Below are 24,292 nucleotides of genomic sequence, written 5' to 3'. Positions count from 1 at the left end.
ATGTTTCCTGAAAGTTTGGCCGTACCTTTTTGTAAGACCCTGTATACGTATGCATGTGAGGAGCACTGGAAAATTAGGACGATTAAGATATGTTTAGAAGAGGGGAAGCATTCAAAAAAATGGCTCTGAGCACTATGGGACTTAACTTCTGTGGTCATCAGTCCCCTAGAACTTAGAACTACTTAAATCTAACCAACCTAAGGACATCACACACATCCATGCCCGAGGCAGGATTCGAACCTGCGACCGTAGCAGTCCCGCGGTTCCGGACTGCGCGCCTAGAACCACTAGACTACCGCGGCCGGCTGGGGAAGCATTGATCAGTGTTTATCCATTAGTATGAAATTGGAACTGTCCGAAAGACAAGGTGTATACGACTTGTGACAACCGAGAGATCCGCGAAAAACCCGGGAATTTTTTCATCCAAGAGAAAACCGGGAAAGCCCGGGTATTTTTTAGAATCCCGGGAATTTTTCATTGTTTTCGTTTTCAGTAGAATTTTTGTAATTTTTTGGCTTGTAAGAACCGATATTTCGACAAAGGGTATTACTGTATCCCGCTATTGAGAATAATACTGCAGCAATAAAACATGAACGAGAGAAGAAATAAAACTTAAATTGCAAAGGAAATGCGCCATATACAACAACAAAACACAGTGCGCATACAAGCGTCTGCCAACTGCAAAATGTGTCAAAGGCTTTAGGAAGACTATGCAATGCTTCGTAACAAGAAATTGCCTCTGATGAGCGTGACGTCACAGCTGTTTACATTAGATTTGTTTTAGCAGTTATGAGCGGGATCATGCGCATGCGCAGTTGAATAGGACCTTGTCCCGCTGCCGGCCGGAGTGGCTGTGCGGTTCTAGGCGCTACAGTCTGGAACCGCGAGACCGCTACGGTCGCAGGTTCGAATCCTGCCCCGGGCATGGATGTGTGTGATGTCCTCAGGTTAGTCAGGTTTAAGTAGTTCTAAGTTCTAGGGGACTGATGACCTCAGATGTTAAGTCCAATAGTGCTCAGGGCCATTTGAACCTTCTCCCGCTTCTGGCTACAGAAATGAGGCTGTTGGCTGTGCAAGCAGTCGCAGCAAGCAGTTAGATGCTACCGGGAAAAAATATGCCAGATTCATGCATGCGCAGCACTCCCGGATCTAGGAGGGAGGTGGGGGGGGGGGGGGGGGAAATTCATTTTCTTGAGGAAAACAACCTTGATTCGCAAAGCGCCTAGCATCCAGCACACGTTGGTCTATCGTTTATTCATATGACTTTGAAACGCATCCCTGTCGATCTTTGAAAACATTCGAAGTTGATTTCTGAATGAATCGTAAGTTGGTTTGTGAATGTGTGCATAGTGTTTGTGATATCTCTGTCAAGGGAATCCTCGTCGCATCTAGAAACAAACTTCTCTGCAGACAAAAGGGGCTATACGAGATGAGCAGAGTAAAGCCGAATAGATGAATGCCAACCGCTGTCTCATTATGTGGTTGACAGGGTTTTGCGAATAATGAGCGTTGCTATAATTACTAGCGAAATGCTAGTCTACCGCAGTGGAAATAAGCGACTAACAGGAATAACAGGTAAGAACGATTACGTATTATCTTCTCGGTGTGTTCAAGAAAATGAAATTTTGACAGAAAATTATTGGCCAGATCACTATAATAGTAAGGGCCAGATGCACGGTCCCCGGCTAGCAGCCGCTTTAAGTTCTATTCTGGAAATAGCGCGGAAAACGCTTTGTACGAACATGTAACAACGCCTAGCCGGAGAGCCGGCCGGCGTGGCAGAGCGGTTCTAGGCGCTTCAGTCTGGAACCGCGCGACCGCTACGGTCGCAGGTTCGGATCCTGCCTCGGGCATGTATGTGTGTGATGTCGTTATGTTAGTTAGGTTTAAGTAGTTCTAAGTTCTAGGGGACTGATGACCTCACATGTTAAGTTCCATAGTGCTCAGAGCCATTTGAACCTAGCCGGAGAATAATCGCAGAGTTAGTGAAGGTAACCTGCGAATAAGCTTTGACATTGGAAGGAATAGTTACAGAATTAGTGATGACAAGACTGTTTGTCAGAGCGAGGGAGGAGAAGAAACGGGGACATCATACAAATTATGGAAGAATATGACGATTCCAAATTTTTGTAAAAATTTCGTACTACTACTTTTAGATCTCATGCTTGAGAAACTGCAGAGTATGAATGAAGTTCAAATGGTTCAAATGGCTCTGAGCACTATGGGACTTAACATCTGAGGTCATCAGTCACCTAGAACTTAGAACTACTTCAACCTAACTAACCTAAGGACATCACACACATCCATGCCCGAGGCAGGATTCGAACCTGCGACAGTAGTGGTCGCGTGGTTCCAGACTGAAGCGCCTAGAACCACTCGACCACTCCGGCCGGCATGAATGAAGTGTGAAACTATTTCCTGCCGGCCGGAGTGGCCGTGCGGTTCTAGGCGCTACAGTCTGGAACCGAGCGACTGCTACGGTCGCAGGTTCGAATCCTACCTCGGGCATGGATATGTGTGATGTCCTTAGGTTAGTTAGGTTTAATTAGTTCTAAGTTCTAGGCGACTGATGATCTCAGAAGTTAAGTCGCATAGTGCTCAGGGCCATTTTCAACTATTTCGTGACGTAAAGCTTTTTGCTTGTAGTGGGCCTAATAGGCATTTGATAATGGTACTTCGTGAACTATATTCTGTCGTGTTATAAAAATGACCATTTGTGCCAACACAGTCTCGTTTATTTGGTGTGTTTTACAATTGCTGCAGTATTAGAAAGGTCAATTTAGTCTTATCTAACAGACAGTGACAAAATAGACGTAATCAGATCGAAAAACCACACCAGTCTTGAGTCCTATTTGTATTAAAAGCTTTTCCAGCATTAGACAACGACATTTCGATTTTTCATGTAGCATAACCTTTGGATAATTTACATGAAGTAATAGATTCTTTTGCACTAAGGAAAGCACGTTCTATAAAGCTGTAGCAATATTAGAGAAAAAGAAATTCTAGGAGCTAAGGATTGAAGAAATGTGTACTGTCTTGCTTGTCTCCTGTCTTTACCGGTTTTATGTACACTATTTTTAATTTTATGTCACACAAAGCACCAAGTTTTTAGCTAATAGGGAATAAAGAGTGCAAATTTTCTGAAGAGTTCTCTTTTTTTAAAAAAAAAAAAAAAAGAGAGAGGGCAGTATGTCAAACCGGCCGACGGGAAGAAGGAGAGGCAACGCAGGACATTTTAATTTCCACTGTCCTGAATATAGTTTGATGGCATCTATTATAAGATATACTCGTTGCAGTTCCACAGAGCGAAATACAGCGAGTGCGTTAGAAGAATTCTGTGTGAAGAGGCGTGGCACTGCACTTTGGCACACTTAAGACCAAATAACTTGCCTTACATTTCCTCGAATACATATGTTTCATGCATCATGCTCTTGAGAAAGATGTGCGCTACAAAATGAACATGTTTTTGAAAATTCAATTTTTTTAAAATTTTTGACGTCCTATCTCAAACGCTCGAGGGAGGGGGGGGGGGGGACTATCTAGTATTGTCTCGGTTCGGAAATATCGTAGATCCGGGGCTGATGCGCAGAGCAGTCTGAGTTATAGTGGGGAAGTGGGTACTCTCCACGTGATCCGTGCTTACATTTAGTGATTTTGCTGTTTCCTCTTCGTTTACTGCTCTCACGTCAAATGAAAACAAAACCGATTTCTGTGGCTAGGAGCTATCAACTGACTTAAAATACATTCACAAATTACGGAAGGCTAAGATATGTTATTAGTTTCTGATTTTATTGTATTTCCTTCTTTCTGACAGTCAAGCATTAATTGCCTTGCAGAACAATGAAGTTATTTTTGTCGGTTTGCGAAAGAAATTTTCTTTTATTAAGCTTTTCCGCTGAGGCAGTCAATATATTTGAAACGAAGCGTTTAATTCCACACTATTGGCTAGTTTAAACTGTTTGCTGCATTTCAACTGCACGTTTTCATCTTCTAACACGTATGGAATTTTTATGCCATAATAAAGAACCAAGCATGAGATAACACAGGTATTCCAAGAAAATTTACATCCCGAAAACCACATTCAAAAGCTTAATTCACTGGGAATCTGGACAAACGAATGTGCACTTTAAACGTGCACATTTTAGTACCGTTCAAGAAATTCAGATGCTCTTGGAGTATCCTCTGATGTCTTTTTTTCTTTCATGATATAATGTAAGATCTTTTATTGTTTCACATGTACGAACATGCGGGCCTCCTACGTCATCGTAGCTGCGCAAGCGCGGTGGCGCCTGTTATCTGGCGCTCTCTGGCAACTGCTGAAACGAACCTATTTCTAGCAGGTCGCGGGAAAATATTGCGAATAATGGTTTGAAAAGCGTTACTTTCAAAGAAAATTTCCTTTTACTCAAGTTGAACAATGTGCGAGAACGTACGATGAATCTCTTAAGTCACAGAGCGTTTGACTCTCATTTAAAAATCAACTCGTTGATTACGAGCCATTTAGATGAATTTCTAGCCCAGAAGATCAGACATTTATGTCGTTATTAAAAATTTTACTGGCACATTTGTGTGATATATCTTAAAGCGTAATACGCGCATAAAAGACCAACATTATATGTGTAAGCTTAGGTTCCCTTGCAGCGTATTAACCTTAGAGACCAATATTATATCTGAAAGCTTTGCTTTTATTGTAGCAACTCTATGCATATTAATTTAAACCATTAACTTTTCTTGTTTGTGTGTTCGCGCTACCTAACAGTGATGTTGCTATTGGCTGAGTACATCACGTGTCCTAAGCTCCGAATATCCGCTGTCATCGTCTGGCGAAATCACGTGACATGAGCTATGACTGCTTACAAAAGCGCAAGTAATATGCGGTGTTTGGTGGAATTAGAATTTATACTTTCGTAATAGGAAAATATGCAGCGTACATGTTGCTGTAAATTAAAGATCTTTCCAAAACGTGTTTTTTCCCTGAGTTTCGTTTTCTAGATCGCCGAGAAATTCAACGCCCGTGTATAAAACCATAACCGTTCAAAGGATTGATAAGATTCACAGTTCAGAGAGAAAATATACTGTCAGTTAAGAGGGAAAAAGTATGTTTTCACCTGGGACAAAGTGTATTTTTAATAGGGAAATCCGGGAGAAATCTGGGAATTTTTTTTTCCTTGTCCGCGTATACACCGTGGAAAGAACAGATACCATCTTCATACATATAAAATGTGAAATGTTTCAGTTTGGAGCACCACTAGATATGCCTCGGCTGCTGCATATGAGAGGAATTAGAGGTTTTAGAGTTCAAGCTACTTCTCGTCGCTCCAGCTATTTTATTTCAGCAAATAAATGCCTAGCCTTCTGTAGCGAGGAATGTGGAAGCCTTCATCGAGGATCAGGAGATGGCACTGATTTCCTGGTCCACATGTTTACCTCTGTTGTGTGCATAGTTCCGCGTAGTCAGCGCGTACACAACTTTCCCACTAGAGCGCGCCCCACTAAGCACAACAGCGCAGGCTCAGCGTTCGTCTGTCTCCGCACTACGAGATGGCGCTGTCTTAGAGATGGACCAAATTCTGCTTCCGCCGATCAGCGTATTAATATGTCACGCAGCCAATGAGATTGCAGCTAACGTATAATTTTTTCTCCTCGCGGATCACACTCGCGCAGTGATACCTGAACGCTCGAGGTATTATAACGAGTGTACAGACCTCCGATTAGTTAGTTTGCATCAGTCTGCATTAGACTATAGTCAAGTTTCAGTCTGCGCCTAATAAGATTATCATATTCCTGCACATAGCCATGAAGAGAAATGTATAGACACTTTGTCAAGTATCAGAGATATGTGAGAATAAGATTAACGTACCAAGACCAAAGGAACTTCAGACTGTCAATTGTAAATAGCATCCAGAATCAAGTTACGTAATTTTTATACTTGTTATTATTTTAATAAATGTGTGTGAATATTAATCAAGTTCTGTTTAAAGTTGGTCACCGTCAATCTGCTACTCTAAGTGTGCAAGTGGCATTTCTATGGTCAGACCTAACGGCAGAAAATAAACACGCCACGATAAGACCACGAGACATATTGCTGTCACTCGCCTACTTCGTTAGAGCGACAAGTCAAATAATCTGATGGTATGTGTACCGAAGGTATTACAGTACGCACACCACAGCCTCACATGTTGCTCATTGAACTTTTGAGGCACACCGTTGGTAGGTGACTTGTTCGTCATGGTATTCAGCGATAGCTGTTTATACCTAGTGGACTCGTTTACGTATAGACTGGCCGGATATTCCTCAGAAACAAATCCAAGACCTGCTAGATCTCGTGCCATGACGTCTAGAGGCTCCAGTCCCAGTATGTGTGGAGACTTTTCGACAAACTGAATTCTCCAAGCAGAGAAATGTGTACTGTGTGTCTAGATGTACTTGGCGTTTCATACAGAGTTCTTTCCAATAAAATGTATCTGTCTTCGTGTTGCACTTTTCAAATACATTATTGTATTTTATCATGTTAACTGATTCTTCCCTCGCTTCTTGACAGAACAAATTAGTCATAACTGAAGAGCATAATATTGTGTATTTTCTACAGGATTAATTCATTTGTTAAAAAATTGAACAGTGAACAAATATAAAAGCCCAGAAAACAGAATTAAATTATCTATCTTGATAAACGTAAAATTAGTACGTGACAAGAGTACTAAAGGACAGCTTAAAAGGGTATTACATATAGAAAGTGGCGCGGAAATAGAGTAAAAGCTAGAAATGGCAATTATAACGGCGTAACGTAGGAAGTACAATTGCAATCACTATAAAATAAATAAAGATGGGAAAATGGAGGAATAGAAAGGAACAGAGCATGTGAGAATCATTGGAAAATTGGGAGAATTAAGATAATATTAGAAGAGGGGAAGCATTGATCAGTGTTTATCCTTTAATATAAAATTGGAACTGTGGCTCAGACGTTTGTCGATTTCCGCGGCTCCTAACATGTTGCATTTTTGGGCTTTGTTTGCTAAATGGAGGACATTGGACTGTGACTAACAGCTGTGGCCCTCACTCAGTACACGCTCAGCAAATGTGGAGTCCTAGTTGTGTAACATGCAGCTGCTTTCACGTTCATTCAAGCTAGTTGCTATGTCTCTGTCTGACTGACAGATAGTAAACTTACCACAATGAGGACAAATAATTTTGCACCCCCTCCCCCCTCTCCATTGTTCATTAGTAATTGGGTCTATTTAAAGTACACTGGAGTGTGGTGTTTCTTACATAGCAGCAAATGCTTAAGTTACAGGATATCAGTGTTTTCACTACACTATGTGGTGCCTGTCCTAAGTATGGGACAGGACACCACTTCCTGCAGACAGTGGAAGTATATGGTCTACAGGACAGGATTATAGCCATTGGTTGAGGCAATGAATTTTATTATGTCTAACTCTGCTCTGAAATTTTCTTTGGACATGAGAACAAATATGAGACGGTGCACAACTGACTGAAAAGCGTGTATGTGTGTGTGTGTTACTGGGTGTTGTGAGGAAGAAGGTATGACTAGGTCTGTAGCTGCAATTTTTCTATAAAATTTGAAACAATGTGTTCGCGTACTGATAACAATGCATGGCTCTAGGAAGTATGCGGATTTGTTGTCAGTCTCCATTTTGAACTGAAATTATTATGTTGACTGTTTAAGTTACGAAATATGTGTTGAGCTGCTTTTTATAGCCTGTCTACATACACGGTAACTTAAACTCCTTCTCTAAGCTTCCTCGGCTGCTCCTTCCATTATCTCCAGGAAGTGGTGTCCAGTCCCATACCTAGGAATGGTATCACGTCATAGTGTCGAAAAAACATTGATACCCCGAAACTATAGGATTTTCTACTATGTGAGGATACTTTCAACAGCAAACATAAGACCCAATTACTAACCAACAGCGAGGAATACAAAACTGCTTGTCTTGATTGCGATACGTTTCATATCGGTCAGTTATACAAAGACATGGGAATTAGGTCGACTAAGGGTGAAAAGAGTTGCAGGTTACAGAATTACATATTTGCTGAGCATGTACGGAGGAACAGCCTCAGCTACCAGTCACAGTCAAGTGTCCCCCACTTAGGAAACGGAGCCCAAAAACTCACCTTGCTAGAAGCTCTATAAATCAACGAACATTTAGCTCACAGCCCAAATTTTATATTTAATGACAAACATAGCTCAATACTTCCCCTGTTCTAAATTTAACGTAATCTTCATAATTTCCCAATGCTTGTCAGTTTCTTTCTATTCCTCCATTTTCCTTTATTTGTTTATTTTATTATGATTTTCCATACGTTATGTTGTTTTAATTGTCAATTCTATCTTTAACTCCGTTTCTGTATTACTTTCTACATGTATTACCTCTTCAAGCTATTCTTCAGTGCTCTTGTTAAGTACTAATTTTTATTTTATTGGGATTGTTAAATTAATTTAAATTATTATATAGGTACTATTTTTTATTTTAGTGATAATGTTTTCCAGGGTTTGCTCCCTTTACACTTATTTACTGTCCATTTTTTACCTTTTTAATTGCACTGCCACTGTAATGTCAATGATGGGTTTACTTTGTGTTCGTGCCTCAGTTTAGGTGAGTAACGTCTTGTCAAATGTAGTCTGCAGTTATTGTATCTTTTTTGACGATGGTAGTCAGTTGCAGTCTGACGATAGCCTTGTAAGCCGGAAACTGATTAACTATTTAAGTTAATCCCATGGAACATACACAATATTGTATTTTTCATTTATCATTGTATTTTATTCATTTTTAAAATGGGGAGGACTATTCTGAATGGTCGGGAAGAAGTCTTGGAGTCTGAGTCTGAGAATGGGATTTTAGAATTGTGCAGCTTAAGGAGCCACTGATTGCACTATGAGAAAGCTGGTGCAGATGGATCATTACTGGGACGTAGGAGGGTGCATAAAACATAACATTGGGGAGCAGCTGATGTTATAAAAGACTAGTACTGTTAAGAGTTACATAGACCTGGCAGTCAGATAAAAGGGTCCAGTACACCTGACACAGTAAATTCTAAGCGGGGAGGTATGGTGTTTGAAAAGGAGGCTGGAACGCCTAACTCTGTCGTAGGTTTCCTTAGCGTCAGTGGGAAAGACATCTGACTTGGATTCGTCGAGTTCATAGGAAAGAAGATTTGGAAGCTATTGGTGTTGCTTACTGGAAAAGGAGTTGGGAAGGAAGCTATACTGGCTGATAAAATGGGGTTATGGGTTCGTAAGGTGTTTATGGATGAATTGGTAAATAATGGATTTAAGGACTTAGCTGTATGATGGGGTGAGGAAATAGTTTTAGAAGCTTTTGACGGGTGCAGACAATAACTGCATACAGAGTAGGTGTGACGAAGAAAGAAAGAAAGAGTACAGGCTTCCAGACGTCTGCATGTAAAAGAGTTTGTGTTTTTCTTTAATGGAGTGTCACTTTAATTTCATGATCTGTATCTTTTATAGAAAGTAGAAGACAGAAGTGAAAGGTGAGAGACTTAGAATGATCTGTCCGTGGAGTGTGGGACATGGCGAGTAGTGGGTACGACTGTCATCATAGAATGTACAGTTGTCAGAAATGGATGGATTACTCATTCACACTGTAGACAGAATAATGAATCTACGACTCCACCATGTAGATTTCAGTACATCACTAGTCTCACAAAGATTGTTTGTAAAATAACAATACTGACTTGATATCTTTGGTGAAACGTAAAAAGCATGCTTGCTGTTCATGCTAATCTCAGGCTCTGAGATTCAGACAGGAACACTCAGGTCTGGGTTGGGACTGTCAAGGTTTAGCACTGTCCACGTGCCTCACCGAACTCTTTTGACCCTAATAGGTTAGTGTCCCACAGGTAGGGTTGTTGGAGGCCCTCCTTACAACTGTGAATATCGGTAACCTTGGTATTCCGGCTCAAGCGAAAGGATGGTACCGGAAGAGAATTTCAATGTCGCTTAAATAGGATACACTAGAATTATCAGAAGTGACCATAGGCTCGCGAGATGCAGAATAAAAGTAGACATGAACCACGAAAGAAATAAAGTCATCGTGTTGGCATTCGGAAATATGTTTTATGAGCTTTCACACCACAATAACGAAGTATAACAATTTAGATTAGATTAGACGTCTTTTAGATCCAGTAGGTTCATAGTGAGGAGATCTTCCAGGATGAAGAACATGTCAGAAAAACAACAGTACACAACAAATATTTAAAACAAAAACAAATATGCTGATTTACCTTCCACAGCTCCCAAGATAAACGATCTTCATGAATGCGGAATAAGTAAAAAAATCTTAAACATATTTTCATTTAAAATCTGACAAATAACTCGTCTCAATCATGAAAAAATTCAATACATTCAGATGCAGATGATAATTCTAGGGCTATTGCTGCAACAGATTCTGCCTCTTGGAAAATGAAGATTAAACATACGTAAAAGAAAGGAGCATTTATTGAACTAGGTATCTAGGTAAACAGCGAAAGGTATATTAGACATGAAGAAAACAAAAGAAAAGAAAAATCTCAAGTGGAACAAAGCGGTTATCAATGAGGAGGCGAGAGTTTCAATCAAACGATGGTAGTAGTATGACAGAATATGTTTGGATTAAGTTTCCAGTTGCTGCGCCTTTTCGCTCCCACACTGCGATGCACCTGTTATCCGTACCGAAGAACTGTGTGTACAGGAAACTCAGAACATTTACTCTCTTCTGTCAGTCCGCCGCTGTTGTTGGCCTTTTATAAATCCTTGTCAGCTGAAAAATCTCCATGTATGAATAAATTTGCTGTGAAGATGTTCTCGACACTTCGCTCTACATACACTTATGTGTGAAGTTTTTCTGATTTGAAGATCAACAAGAGTAATTATTGCTGTTTTCTGACAAACATTAACTTGCAGGCTGTGATAAGAATCTGAACAAGCAGTCTCACAACTGATTTCAAAACAATTATAAACGTGTGCTAAGGTAAATTTCTCTCATTAACCGGATCAAATTATACAAATGCTTCAAGAATACTTATCTCAGACTTCACAAGGTCATCCAACACACGGGATTCAATCAAACATACAAAATAAATAATGTAATTTGACATTATATTAATGCAAAGGTCAGAAATAGCTCACTGGTAGCAGAAAGAACAAAATCGTTTGCAGTGATAATCAGCATGACACAGGAAACTGAACACATTCATGCAAGAACATTGAAATGTACACAGAAGAAACACATACAAAAAATTGAAATGCTCACTAGTAAACACAACCTGAAAGATAAATGCAACAAAGTACATGACAACATACATACATATCAACATACATTCCACCCAAAGTAACAAAACCTCACAGGTATAGATATACCAGAGAAAACCTTAGCAATTAGAAAGAGGGCTCAAACACTACGCCAGCTCCACGATAGAGAACAATTATGTAGAAAATCTGATTGTAGAAAGAGAAACCATCCTGACAGAGGAAGAGAAAAAGTAAAACAGTACTGTAAATTAGGGCTAACAAGAGAATTGGTGAATAATGAAGTAAGCAACATAATTACGATGTTAAAGAAAGAGCACAGCAGTAAAATTCAATTCTAAAGGAATACCACAAAGAAATTAAAAGAAAAACTGCATTCCAATAGCATCACAGTCATCAGAGCTGATAGAGGGGACACCACAGTACTGATAATTAAAGAACAGCATGTAGAAAAAATAATTAATCTCTTCTAACATCATCACAAAACCAAAATCTGATCAAATAGCAAATTTCCACACACACACACACACACACACACACACACACACACAAACTCACACTCACACACACAAAAAAACAATCTTAAGGTGTGTATTAACAGACATGCAGAAACAACACTTCACACAAAAGGACCCAAGAGCAATAACACACAGAAGCTAATCCAAAATTCACATACCTAACATCCTTCTGAGGTCTGACATAAATTATATGAATGTACCATCATACTATGTGGGAAACAAATAAAAAATAATAATATAGCAGTATGAAATTAAGAACAACAAAACAACAGTGAAAAACAAAAATGAACTTATACCACAACTAAAAAACTTACACGTTACACAAGCAACTTCACTCATTTCTTTTGACAGAGAGAACATGTGCACCTCAAGAGCAGTTGCAAACACAATAAAAGAAATTGAAGAGATCCTACTGCTGTACAACAGACTATCCACAGATAATATTAGAGAAATAATCAAAAACTTGAAAGTAATCATGTCTCAGAATACCTTCCAATTTGAAAAGAAATATTACTTGCAAAAAGATGACCTCCCAAGGTGATCTCCCAGATGGGGAACACTGGCAAACATATTCATCAATCACAAAGAAAATGCAATCCCCAATACAATAATCACAAAGAAAGGATGCAGATTTTTAGGTGCTATAGACTGTATACTAAATGAACCAACAGAGAAAACAAACTTCATGCAGTCATAAACAGTATAGAAAAAATATTCGATTCACCATTAAAAGAGAAACACAAAGACAAATACACTGCTTAGATATAATAATAAAAAGAGAATCAATAACCTCAAAGTTGAGATTTACAGAAATCGAAAAGCAACAGACACAGTTATCCTTCCACATCAAACCACCCACCTAATCCAGCAACACATGATACACAGACTGAACAGAATTTGCAAGGAGCAGAGAAAACTGTGAACAAGAATTAGAACTCTTACAGCTCATACTCCAAGTAATGGGTATAACCCCCGTATAAAACAAAGACTCAACCACAAACTCGATGCACGAAAAAGAAATAAAAATACAGGACACAAGCACTACAAAACTCTACAAACAAACAGACACTACAGTATACAGAAACCGACAGAAAAGGAACACTCATGAAATGACTGAAAAAAAGAAATGGTACTGATTAACATACAGTCACAAACCAACTCAAAGAATGACAAATATACTGCAGAAACAAGAGTTACACGTGGCAGACAGATCAACCAACAGACTTCAATCACATTTACAAACACCAATAGGAAAATCTGACAAACACCGCAGAGTTGGTATATACCAGTCGTAATGTGAAGATTGCAAATAAATGTATCTGTGAATGACAGGATGAAATTTCAAAACCATCTACAAAGAACACATGAGAAGCTGTAAGTATGAAAATAGTCATTATACCTTTGCTGAACAGCATGATCCAGTCAAGATTCAACAAGACATGAAAACTGATAGAATGATCAATTACAAAAGAAAACTTCTAACATCATAGGTAAACTTCCGTATACAAAGTGCCCTTGCAATGAACAGGAAAGTAATAAATAACGAAATCAGCATTAGTAACAACTCATTGATCTGTCAGCCATTAAAACAATAAGAAACTAATATGTAGATCACAACGAGTATAAATAACAACTTAATCTCCCACCAGAGACACTAAAAGGATATATACAATAACGATTCCCTATAGTCAAAATTCCCTTTTTCTCCACCACATGTAATAAAACACACACACGCACACACACACACACACACACACACACACACACACACACACACACACACACACACACATCAAATAAAAGAATGTCAGTGCCAGACACCCATTGTGTTGATACCTCATTCTGTTCCTTGTTCCTAAAGGTATTTCTTCCAATAACAGACCTAATGTTTATTGCAGGAATGTGGTGTACTTCCTACCATTAAGATTTCCTTCAATGAAATAGGGGCCTATAATTCTGTCCTCCAGAATCCCACACCATGCATTCACCGACCACGGTTTTTGGGGTGCAACTTGCCGCAGCCAACATGGATTTTCAGATGCCCAATAATGCATGTTATGCAAATTAACATTTCCATGGTTCGTGAATGTAGTCTCGTCAGTAAATAAAATCAAATTAATAAATGTGTCATCCCTCTGAATCTGAAGTTAAGTCCATCTGTAGAATTCAATGCGATGCATACAATCCGTACCAGTAAATTCTTGGTGGAGACTAATATGGTAAGGACGATATTTATAGCGATGCAGAACATGAACAACACTACTCTGGCTCATGCCAGATTTCATTGCGATTTGACGCGAACTAACACAAGGATCTCGAACCACAGGGGCAAGAGTACCAATTTCTGTTTCCTCGTTAGTAATTTTCCTTTGTCGGATATGTTTCCGATGCGTTAAAGATCCAGTTGCGTTCAATTTATCATACACATATTTAAATGTACTACGTGTAGGGTGAGTACGATGAGGATATCTTTCAGCGTATAAGTCTCTAGCTCTCACTGAATTTCGTTGACATTCTCCGTAAATGAGAAGCATATCGACTTCTTCTTCGAACGAATACATCATTCACATTCGCTTGATTCGATGATACTAGTCTTACCGTTCCTATTAGTTTTGAACTGCGAAACCGTCGAATGGTGTTTATATGTCAATGGCACGTTAGATGGATACGTCGTATTCGGCTAATATTTGCTATTTGCACGATATACGAGAGCCACCAACAGATAGTGTTAAGCGAAGGTAAAATTTTCACCTGAAATGTGTTTAAAAACTCTGTAAACATGACATTCTGGTGTATGCAGACCAAATAAATACAACTCCAGGATGACACACATGGAATACTATCACAGAGTCATAAGTAGAACCAAATACTAATTTAACCTTACAAAACTTGTGCTCCATAAAGTTATTTCTTAAAAAGCAAGAAAGTAAACAATTGTAATATAGCAGCTTACCTGAGTCATTATATTATGTATTCATTATGTACAGAAAACAAACATCTATTACAAGTGATGGAAGAAACTTCATAAACAAAAAGAAGTGAAAAGTATATGGAACAAAACAAAGAGCCTTTCATTTAACTGCATAGATGGACCACATCTCCAAAAATTACCTGATTTCATTCATATCTCAGATTCTTCGCATTATTCAACTCTTCTTCCACAAATTTTTTGTACCAGTTTTCGTTATTTTTTCTTCATGAGTTTTATTATAATAAATAATTTAATGTAAGTGGTGTAGATTACAATGTGGTGCTACTTGTTTTGTAATTAATTATGTTCTGCAATTGTATATTCATTACATTTTAAATGTGCATGGTGGAAGTTCATCTTATAATTTCCAAATATGCTTAGTAAATAATATGTTGTGTTACTATGATCTATAGTCTGAAGACATTTGAAGCAGCTCTCCAAGGTAGTCTATGTAGTGTAAGCATCTTCGTCTCTGCATGACTGCCGCACTCTCCATCCATTTGAACCTGCTTATTGTATTCAAGCCTAGGTTTCCTCTGCAGTTTTTGCCCCGCCACACTTCCTTCCATTGCCAAATTGACAATTTCTTGATGAATAAATAATAATTATACTTTATCTTCATTGTTTCACAAAATACAAATTGTATTATAATTTGAGTGTAGAAGGACAATTTCTACAGATAGAACACCATAATGTTTTTTGAAGGAGCTGTAAATATTTTCTTGTGTTAATGTGATATCATTTGATAGATTACACTAATGAATTGTCTCATTTCATGGTTGAAGTCTTGAATATTTTCATCTAACTTTCGTTCATTTAAGTCTTTATTTTTATAGTAATAACTGTCCCCTTTATATTTTGCGAAATGTTAGTTTCATACAATGGATAGTTTCACATGTCTGACCGCCACAAGATTTATCTGAGTTCACTGAAAATGTTTGATTTATTATAAATTTTGTTCTCGTGAAACAATCATTTTCATGGTCTGTGATAACATGGTGCACAGTAAAAAATGCATTTCAAACAGATGTCTGCTAATTGGTCTGTTCCCAGAAGAGCTACAGGAATTGCTTGAAATCTCTACGAAAAACTAAGTAATGTACAAATATTTGGTGCACACTAAAAACAGTCACATCAGCTACAAAATTAATTATTTATTGTACAAAATATCACTGGCATAGTATAGATGCTGTTAAAAATAATGATAGCTTCCATTACAAATGCGAGACTTTACATCTCTCATTAGAAGCTGAACTTTCGTCCTACAGTTCATCGCTCACAAGGTTTTATACAATGTATTACAATATAAAAGAGAAACACTTATTCTCACATTCTTAATACACTACTTCTGGATGCCAGGACTGATAAGTAAATGTCGTTTAATAGTTTGCGGGTCGCTCTAGAAACATACATACACAAAACGTAATTACGTTGCTGAACAGCGTGAGTATACAAAATGTTACGCTGCGGCTAACGGTATTCTGGTGAAGTAAATAAATACATCGCACATGTTTCATGAAAGAGAAATTCGAAGCTTATACTTGTACTTCACACATTTTGTTTATCTTATCAATAAAACGAACCTATGGTTTTGCATGAAAGACAGTGTACCTTCAGTTTGGTATTACAGAGAGCTTGCTGCACCGCACTGCCTGCTCTCGTTGGCTATAATAATTATTATCTTACATGACCCTGTGTTCCACATCGACGAATGAAAGACGCACGTCCTATTTCAAATGTCTGTTGCCTGTTATCGCTCACATAGAAAATGTACCACTATAAGTTAAACGATTGTCTCACTTGGGTTTTCCATACAGGCAGTAAACGAAACGAGACATATTCACACAGTTCTGTAAAACAAGATGAGTACAGCGTTAACGAACTTCCACACGCGGAAGACCTCAAAGGAACTATGTTACCTCTTGAGTAGTCTGTGGAATGTATTTCCTTGGTACGATATCGGTGTCTGCACGCGAGCAGGAGCTAATGGATGACTTTGTCTATCCAAGGCACGAACTTCTGTATGTTGGTGTAGACTCCTGGTAGGTGTTCTCGGCCACAGCCAATACCCCACGACACGAGACCAATCAGAACCTTACGTCCATTCATTGTCGTCGTCAGCGGTCCACCAGAATCGCCCTGTGTACAAAGAGTTACAGTAAATCATTGGTGTTTCTGAAAAAAAAAATTGTAATTCAGTTCTGTTTTAAATAGCATTCAGCGCAGGAGACAGAGATCATTTCAGACTGACATCAGAGGGATAGAAAGAGTTTAGATCAGTTTTTTCTCGTGGATGTAACTTTTCCCTGTAGGCCACACGATAAATAATACAAATTAAGAAGCAGAGTAAGGCAACGCTCATTAAAATTATTTAAGATTTTTTCACAATGCTGAAAGGACGTGATCCTCCATCACATGTACCAAAGTGAATAGAAAACAGCGACAAAATTAAACACAACATAAGAGGCTTCCCAGCGAAATTTCTGCAGCGTAATTGAAACAGTGTTTGCAATATGTTCGTCCACGAAGGCATTGGCAGTCATGTATCACAGTACGATAAATGTATTAACACTTATGGCGATTGCTTTTGAAATAATAACAGTTTACTCACTTTTTACCATCCGTCTCGTTTTATTTGACTTTCGCTTATATATCAATGCTGTTTTACAATTATTATTACATCATGGGCCAGTAAAGGAAAAAAATGTAAGCTTTTTCGACTAAGGGCTGTGCGACAACTCAGAGAAGAAAGATGTAAAAGAGAATGACATGTGAGTCAGTAAAGTCAGTAATCAGGCAGAGTCCATCAGTGACGAAAATGGCGAGTTTCTATGCCCACCAAGGGCTGAGAGTGAAAGAAATGTTGTATGCTAGTAGACTTTCCAAAATGCGGAAGGAATGAATCAGTAAAGGAGTTGGATTGGTAATTCAGTCAGCTGCAGGACGTACGTCTCTAGGCAGTCTGCAGAGCGAGAGATGCCTTTTGCAATCTTGACCATATGTATGAAGAAGTGGGGGAGTAGCGAATGTAGAAATTATTGCTATCTTAATACTTCTTGGAGAACGCTGCAAAAGGGTTGCACGACCATTATGACACACAGTGGAGCTATTATGGCAACTAAATTGATTGCTATGTCTTATTTCTGAGATCTTGATGACAACAATGACTTTACGGATGACGTGCCACTGTGGTGTCGATGCAGTATCTAGTCACAGGGTCACTAGAGCATATTTTACATCCGTAGATCTTCGTCATCTCTTTCACAGCTATTTCCTTTCCTAACAAAGACAATGGAGGTTGAACTCTTATACCACTTCAACCGTACATGTTCACCCGGCATCTTTTACACATCTTTTGTTCTTCCTCATGCAACCAGACGCTGCTACTCTTGAAAGGTGCAGTTTCCAGTTACGTCATCAAAATTTATCCAAATGTCCATAACTTCAATAATCCCTAGAGAAGTGTACTAAAAGACTTTCATTTATCAGAATTAACGCTGAAAGATATCATTAAACGGCAAAAGATGATAATAATTATGACAGTAAATGAATTAGGAAATTATTTGTGAAGCATCGTGCTAGCGCTGTAGGTGAAGTAACAGCCTAACTATACGTAATGGACGCGAAAGTGACAAACGATAGCTCGTACTTACTGACGGGAGCAATATCAGGAAAGATGTACGTAACATGGTATGATAAGATCGAATTTAGTACATGAAGTGATGCTAAATACAGGGTTGTTCTCACAGGGGTTGGACAAATGCATGGAAACAACGCGAAAAATGGTTGCTTGAACATAACTGCAAATGCCAGCCAAGCATGTAGGTTGCGCTGTCGTATTTGACCACGAATACCACCTTTCCAGTGTCCTCAGTCCGTCGCAAGTGCCAGTCGATGTCGGAAAAGTACTGTTGTACTGTGAAATTTTTTCCCGACAGGATAACACAAGCTGTATGCAGTTGTCAATTTTTGAGTTTTATTGCGATTTTAGGCACGCATGATTAATTACGCAATTATGATCGATCTCTACTGCAGTTTCCCAACCAAAATAAATAAAGTACACTAACCTAACCTTCTTCTCCTACAATGCCGAAGCTAATTGAATTCGAATGTGGGCAAACTGTTGGTGCTCCTACGCTTGGTACTTCCGTAGCCAAAGGAGCCGAAGCGTTTGGCGTTTAAAGAGGTACCGTATCGAAGATTTATTCCGCATACAGGGAAAGTGGGTAAACATTACCCGTTAAATCACAATGGGGACGAAAACGTATGTTGAGTGATCGTGACAAACAGTCATTGCAAAGGACTGCGACGAAAGACGAGAGAACAACGGCTCCAAAAGGCACTGCAGAACTGAATGCCTCATTTGAGAACATTGTTAGCATCAAAACAACACGAAGGGAACTTCATAACAGGAAAACGAGGTGCGGAAGCTATAAAACCTGGACTACAGAGCAGTGGAAGAAAGTAATTTGGTCGGATGAGTTTGTTTTCCAACATCTAACCGAGTTTACAACCCAAAAGTGAAACACGGCGTGGGCCCGGTGATGATTTGAATAACCATAGCGTGGTATTCCATGCGGCTCATGGTTACTCTGCAAGATCGCATTATTGTCAAGGATTATGTGACAGTTTTAGTTGATCAAGCCCATCCCATGGTACAATGTTCGCTCCGCGAAGGGTGATTGTGTGTTCCAAGTCGACAGGGCATGTTTTGTGAGCACGACGATAAAGTTTCCCATTTGCCTTGGCCACCACTGTCACCAGATCTCAATATTATTGAGCCTTTGTAGTCAACTTCGTAGAGAAGTATGGGTGATCGCTGTCCACCTTCATCACCGTTACTGAACTTGCCACTATTTTGCAGGATGTATAAGATTGTCTTGAAAACCATACACGACCTATATTTATCCACTCCGAGATGACTGAAGTTGTTTTCAATCCCAATGGTTTCCTACACCATATTAGGGATGGTAATGTGTTGTGATTTTGGTTTTCCAATATTTTGGTAAATAGGAAACAGACACGTACCAGCGGAAAGAGCATTTCTCGATGTTTTTAAACCTCATTACAAACGCTCAATATGGGCAGCATTTGTGACGCAGCAAACGCCAATACACGCATGAAATTCATTAAAGTCATTTCTGCTGCTGCCCGAGAACGCGCAAAATGAGCAGTCCGTTTTAGAAGTCTGTTCACCGGGTTGCCTACCTGCAGGCGTTAATTAATTCGATGCGACAATACGAAGTGGATGGTTTGTCTACATGTTCTGACACGCCTATCCTAGTGGTGCGCTCCACAACTACTCCACGGTGCGTATTATGATTAGAAACTGGGAGACGTGCTATATAAACTGATACGTGTCAGTTTCCTGTATTTTTTTTTTAGTTTTCGCGAAGTCGTCTTCTGAAACCCCGGAGGTACTTAGGAATAACGCAGTATGCTATAATATGAGTGTAGATGAACGGGTCTGCCAACAGAAATACATGAGTCAATAAAGGAGGGAGGACAGGCAGAAGTACATAAAAAATGAGATGAGTGTATTTGCGAGAGTCACCTGGCAGCTGTCGCGGCCGCCTTCTTTGAAGCCGGCGCAGAGGAAGACGTCATGAATGGTCTCGCGGCGACCGGCGGCGCGGAACCAGCGCTGGCAGCGGTCGTTGGCGATCACCTCCACGTCCACCTCCTGCAGCACCGTCGGCACTGTCGCCACGCCTGCGCACAACATCACACTCCTCTTGTCACCATTCCTCAACACAACACTTATATAGCAACCTGATTGAAGTGAATAAATCTGAATGAAAACCAGTCTGAAATTTGTCTTTCCTGCTATCAGTTTTATGCCGTCGTTCCATTTTAAATCATTCCATATGCGGATGTTTAATGGATATGACTGATTCCAATAATTGTTCTGCAATCGCGTTATCATACAGTAATGGATTTCTCCGCCTATTTGTGTAATATTCGTTATGTCCGCCCGGTTAGCCGTGCGGTCTAACGCACGGCTTTCTGGATTGGGAAGGAGCGCCTGGTCCCCGGCACGAACCCGCCCGGCGGACTTGTGTCGAGGTCCGGTGAGCCGGCCAGTCTGTGGATGGTTTTTAGGCGGCTTTCCATCTGCCTCGGCGAATGCGGCTGGTTCCCCTTATTCCGCCTCAGCTACACTATGTCGGCGATTGCTGCGCAAACAAGTTCTCAAAATGGTTCAAATGGCTGTGAGCGGTATGGGATTTAACATCTGAGGTCATCAGTCCCCTAGAACCTAGAACTACTTAAACCTAACTAACCTAAGGACATCACACACATCCATGCCCGAAGCAGGATTCGAACCTGCGACCGTAGCGGTCGCGCGGTTCCAGACTGAAGCGCCTAGAACCGCTCGGCCACAGCGGCCGGCTAACAAGTTCTCATACGCGTACACCACCATTACTGTACCACGCAAACATGCGGGGCTACATTCGGCTGGTGTGAGACGTTCCCTGGGGGGGAAGGGGCGGGGGTGCACCGGGGGCCGAACCGCACAATAACCCTGAAAGAGTGGTTTGGTGTGGGGCGGCGGAGGGTTGAAGTGGACTGCGGTAGTCGTCGTGGGGTTGTGGACCGCTGGATCGTTTCTAGGCTCCAGGTTAACATACAATACAATACAATATTCGTTATATCTGTTTGTGTTGAGGGTCAACTGCAAATGTTTGCAGCAATCATCGATCTTCTGCAGGTCTTGGTGCATCTTGCAACATTTTTCTAGTGTGGCCACTTGTCCGTCTATAACAGTTCTTCCGCGAACAACCGCATGGACGTTCCGACGTTATCTATTTGGTCATTTATATGCGAGGAAGATGTTCAAAAGAAAAGGCACAAAACAATTCTGTGAGTATAATTGAAGTCTTTATTTCAAAAGCAATGGAGAGAGGCCTGAGCACAGCTTTCCCACTGTTCCACGAGCCGAACGATTCTCTGTCCCAAGTATTCCTGTGGCTGTGAAAGGAGCCAGCCCTCCACTGTGTCCTCCACTTCGTTATCCGAGTTGAAACGCTTTCCGCGGACCAAACATGCTGAATTCGCAGGGCAACGCGTCCAGGCTGTAGGGCGGACTACGGAGTGTCTCACAGTACACGTCGCTGTTAACGGTTTTTCCGTGCTCAAGGAATTCGATGCGTATCGAACCTTGCACGTCGGAAAAGACAGTGAGCATCACCTTGCTCGTTGAGGGCACAGCTTTGAACTTTTTAGAGGGAGATGACGCATTTCTTCCATTCCCTACGTGTCTCACTACATTATCCCAAAGCGGCATATGCAAATTTAAACCTGTCTGGCTGTTGCAAAGTTTCTTATCTCTTCATTTAACATTCCTTGTATATCGTGAAAATAAATGGTCGGAAAGCACGCCCTTGAGGTACGCACATAGTTACTTTTATGTCCGGAGGCTCGCCTCCGTTAACATTGAGATGCTGTATTCTAATTTCTAAGACCTGTTCAGCCCAGTCACAAAGCTGGTCTGATATTCCGTACATTCGTATTTTGTACATTTGGCGACAGTGCGGAGCTGTATCGAGCGCCTTTATTAAATCAAGGAACAAGCATCGACCTGGATACCAGCATATGTTACCCTCTCGGTCTCGTGCACGATCAGCGCAAACTGAGTTTCACGTGATCGTCATTTGCCAAATCGATGTTTGTTTCTACAGAGGAGATTTTTAGGTCTTTATAAATGTCACAATACACGCAGCGTAAAAAGTATTTTAAAATTCTGCAGTAGACAGACGTTAGAAATATAAGGGCATGACCTTGAGTGTCCACCCGTCGATACTTCCTTAAGTGAGTTCCTCAAACATATGACTTCTACAACAAGCACAGTAGCACAATGCAAATAGTTTTTTTGCCACGTAGCTTAGACCAGCGATGACTTAAATAAAATAGTATAGTACGCTGAATCACCACTTGTCACATTTTCAACAGATGGGATTTATGTGCAGCTAACGCCCAAAGAAGTTACGCGTTGGATGGGACATTTAATTAGCATGAAGAGGTAGCTTCGTTGTTGCCTAAGGTGGATTTACGCCACGGAAGTAGTATGTGGCCATATTAGGTGACAAGGTACTTCCATGGTAAAGATGACATCCACAACAAAGATTCCAATCCCAAATACATATTGTGCTCATACACACTATAACTGTGTACGTACGTGGTTTGGGTAGCACCCCAGCCAATGCCAACACTTTCGATGTCCGCTGAACGTGTTTGAAATTCCCGATGCAAACTTAATAAAAAAAAATGTTCAAATGTGTGTGAAATCTTATGGGACTTAACTGCTAAGGTCATCAGTCCCTAAGCTTACACACTACTTAACCTAAATTATCCTAAGGACAAACACACACACACCCATGTCCGAGGGAGGACTCGAACCTCCGCCGGGACCAGCCGCACAGTCCACGGCTGCAAACTTAATAGATCTGCATTAGAATGTGGGTAAGCATTGTTTTAAAAGGGGAGTCACGTTCCCATGATTCGGAAAGAAAATAGTAACTGCTTGAATGGCTCCGGATATTGTCACGAGAACTGCTGAATATTTTAGAGATGCAGTTGCTCATGATCTTCAGGTGCGACTGTGGGGAGTTGCAATGGATAGCTAATCTGTTTTAGAGTTGTTTAGAGACGGGCGGGCGCCAGGTGAAGGGGAGAAACTATTATCGCCAAAGATCTCACAATATACCACGAACAGTCCTCAGCCATATCATACAAGAAACTCTAGAAGTACACTATGTGATCAAAAGTGTCCGAACACCCCCAAAAACATACGTTTTTCGTATCAGGTGCATTGAGCTGCCACCTACTGCCAGGTACTCCATATCAGTAACCTCAGTAGTCAGACATCGTGAGAGAGCAGAATGAGGCGCTCCGCGGAACTCACGGACTTCGAACTTTATCAGGTGATTGGGTGTCACTTGTGTCATACGTCTGTACGCGGGATTTTCACACTCCTAAACATCCCTAGGTCCACTGTTTCTAATGTGATAGTGAAGCGGAAACGTGAAGGGACACGTACAGCACGAAAGCGTACAAGCCGACCTCGTCCGTTGACTGACAGAGACCGCCGACAGTTGAAGAGGTTCGTAATGTGTAATAGGCAGACATCTATCCAGACCATCACGCAGGAATTCCAGACTGCATCAGGATCCACTATAAGTACTATGACAGTTAGGCGGGAAGTGAGAGCACTTGGATTTCATGGTCGAGCATCACACCGGTAAATACCAAACGACGCACCGCTTGGTGTAAATAGCGTAAACATTGGACGACTGAACAGTGGGAAAACTTTGTGTGGGGTGACGAATAACTATACACAATGTGGCGATCCGATGGCAGGGTGTGGGTATGGCGAATGCCCGGTGAACGTCATCTGCCAGCGTGTGTAGTGCCCACAGTAAAATTCGGAGGCGGTGGTGTTGTGGTGTGGTCGTGTTTTTTTCATGGAGGGGGCTTGCACCCCTATTTGTTTTGCGTGGGACTATCACAGCACAGGCCTACATTGATGTTTTAAGCACC

At 40.5% G+C, this 24,292-nt stretch overlaps 1 protein-coding gene across 1 annotated transcript in view; it reads right to left on the bottom strand.

Moving 5' to 3' along the window:
- Nucleotides 1–15,715: 15,715 nt before the first annotated feature.
- Nucleotides 15,716–24,292, bottom strand: part of LOC126184523 (serine proteinase stubble-like) — a 366,220-nt gene continuing 357,643 nt past the window's right edge. Inside the window, exons 9-10 of the mRNA XM_049926923.1 lie at nucleotides 20,307–20,464; nucleotides 15,716–16,891 (exon numbers count right to left, since the gene is read on the bottom strand). Of these exons, the coding sequence (XP_049782880.1) occupies nucleotides 16,736–16,891; nucleotides 20,307–20,464 (314 nt within the window). The 3' untranslated portion in view covers nucleotides 15,716–16,735. The remainder of the gene's footprint in view (nucleotides 16,892–20,306; nucleotides 20,465–24,292) is intronic.

Source organism: Schistocerca cancellata, chromosome 4 (genome assembly GCF_023864275.1).
Source record: "Schistocerca cancellata isolate TAMUIC-IGC-003103 chromosome 4, iqSchCanc2.1, whole genome shotgun sequence".
NCBI classification, from domain to species: domain Eukaryota; kingdom Metazoa; phylum Arthropoda; class Insecta; order Orthoptera; family Acrididae; genus Schistocerca; species Schistocerca cancellata.
This window is presented reverse-complemented; position numbering and strand designations above follow the sequence as displayed.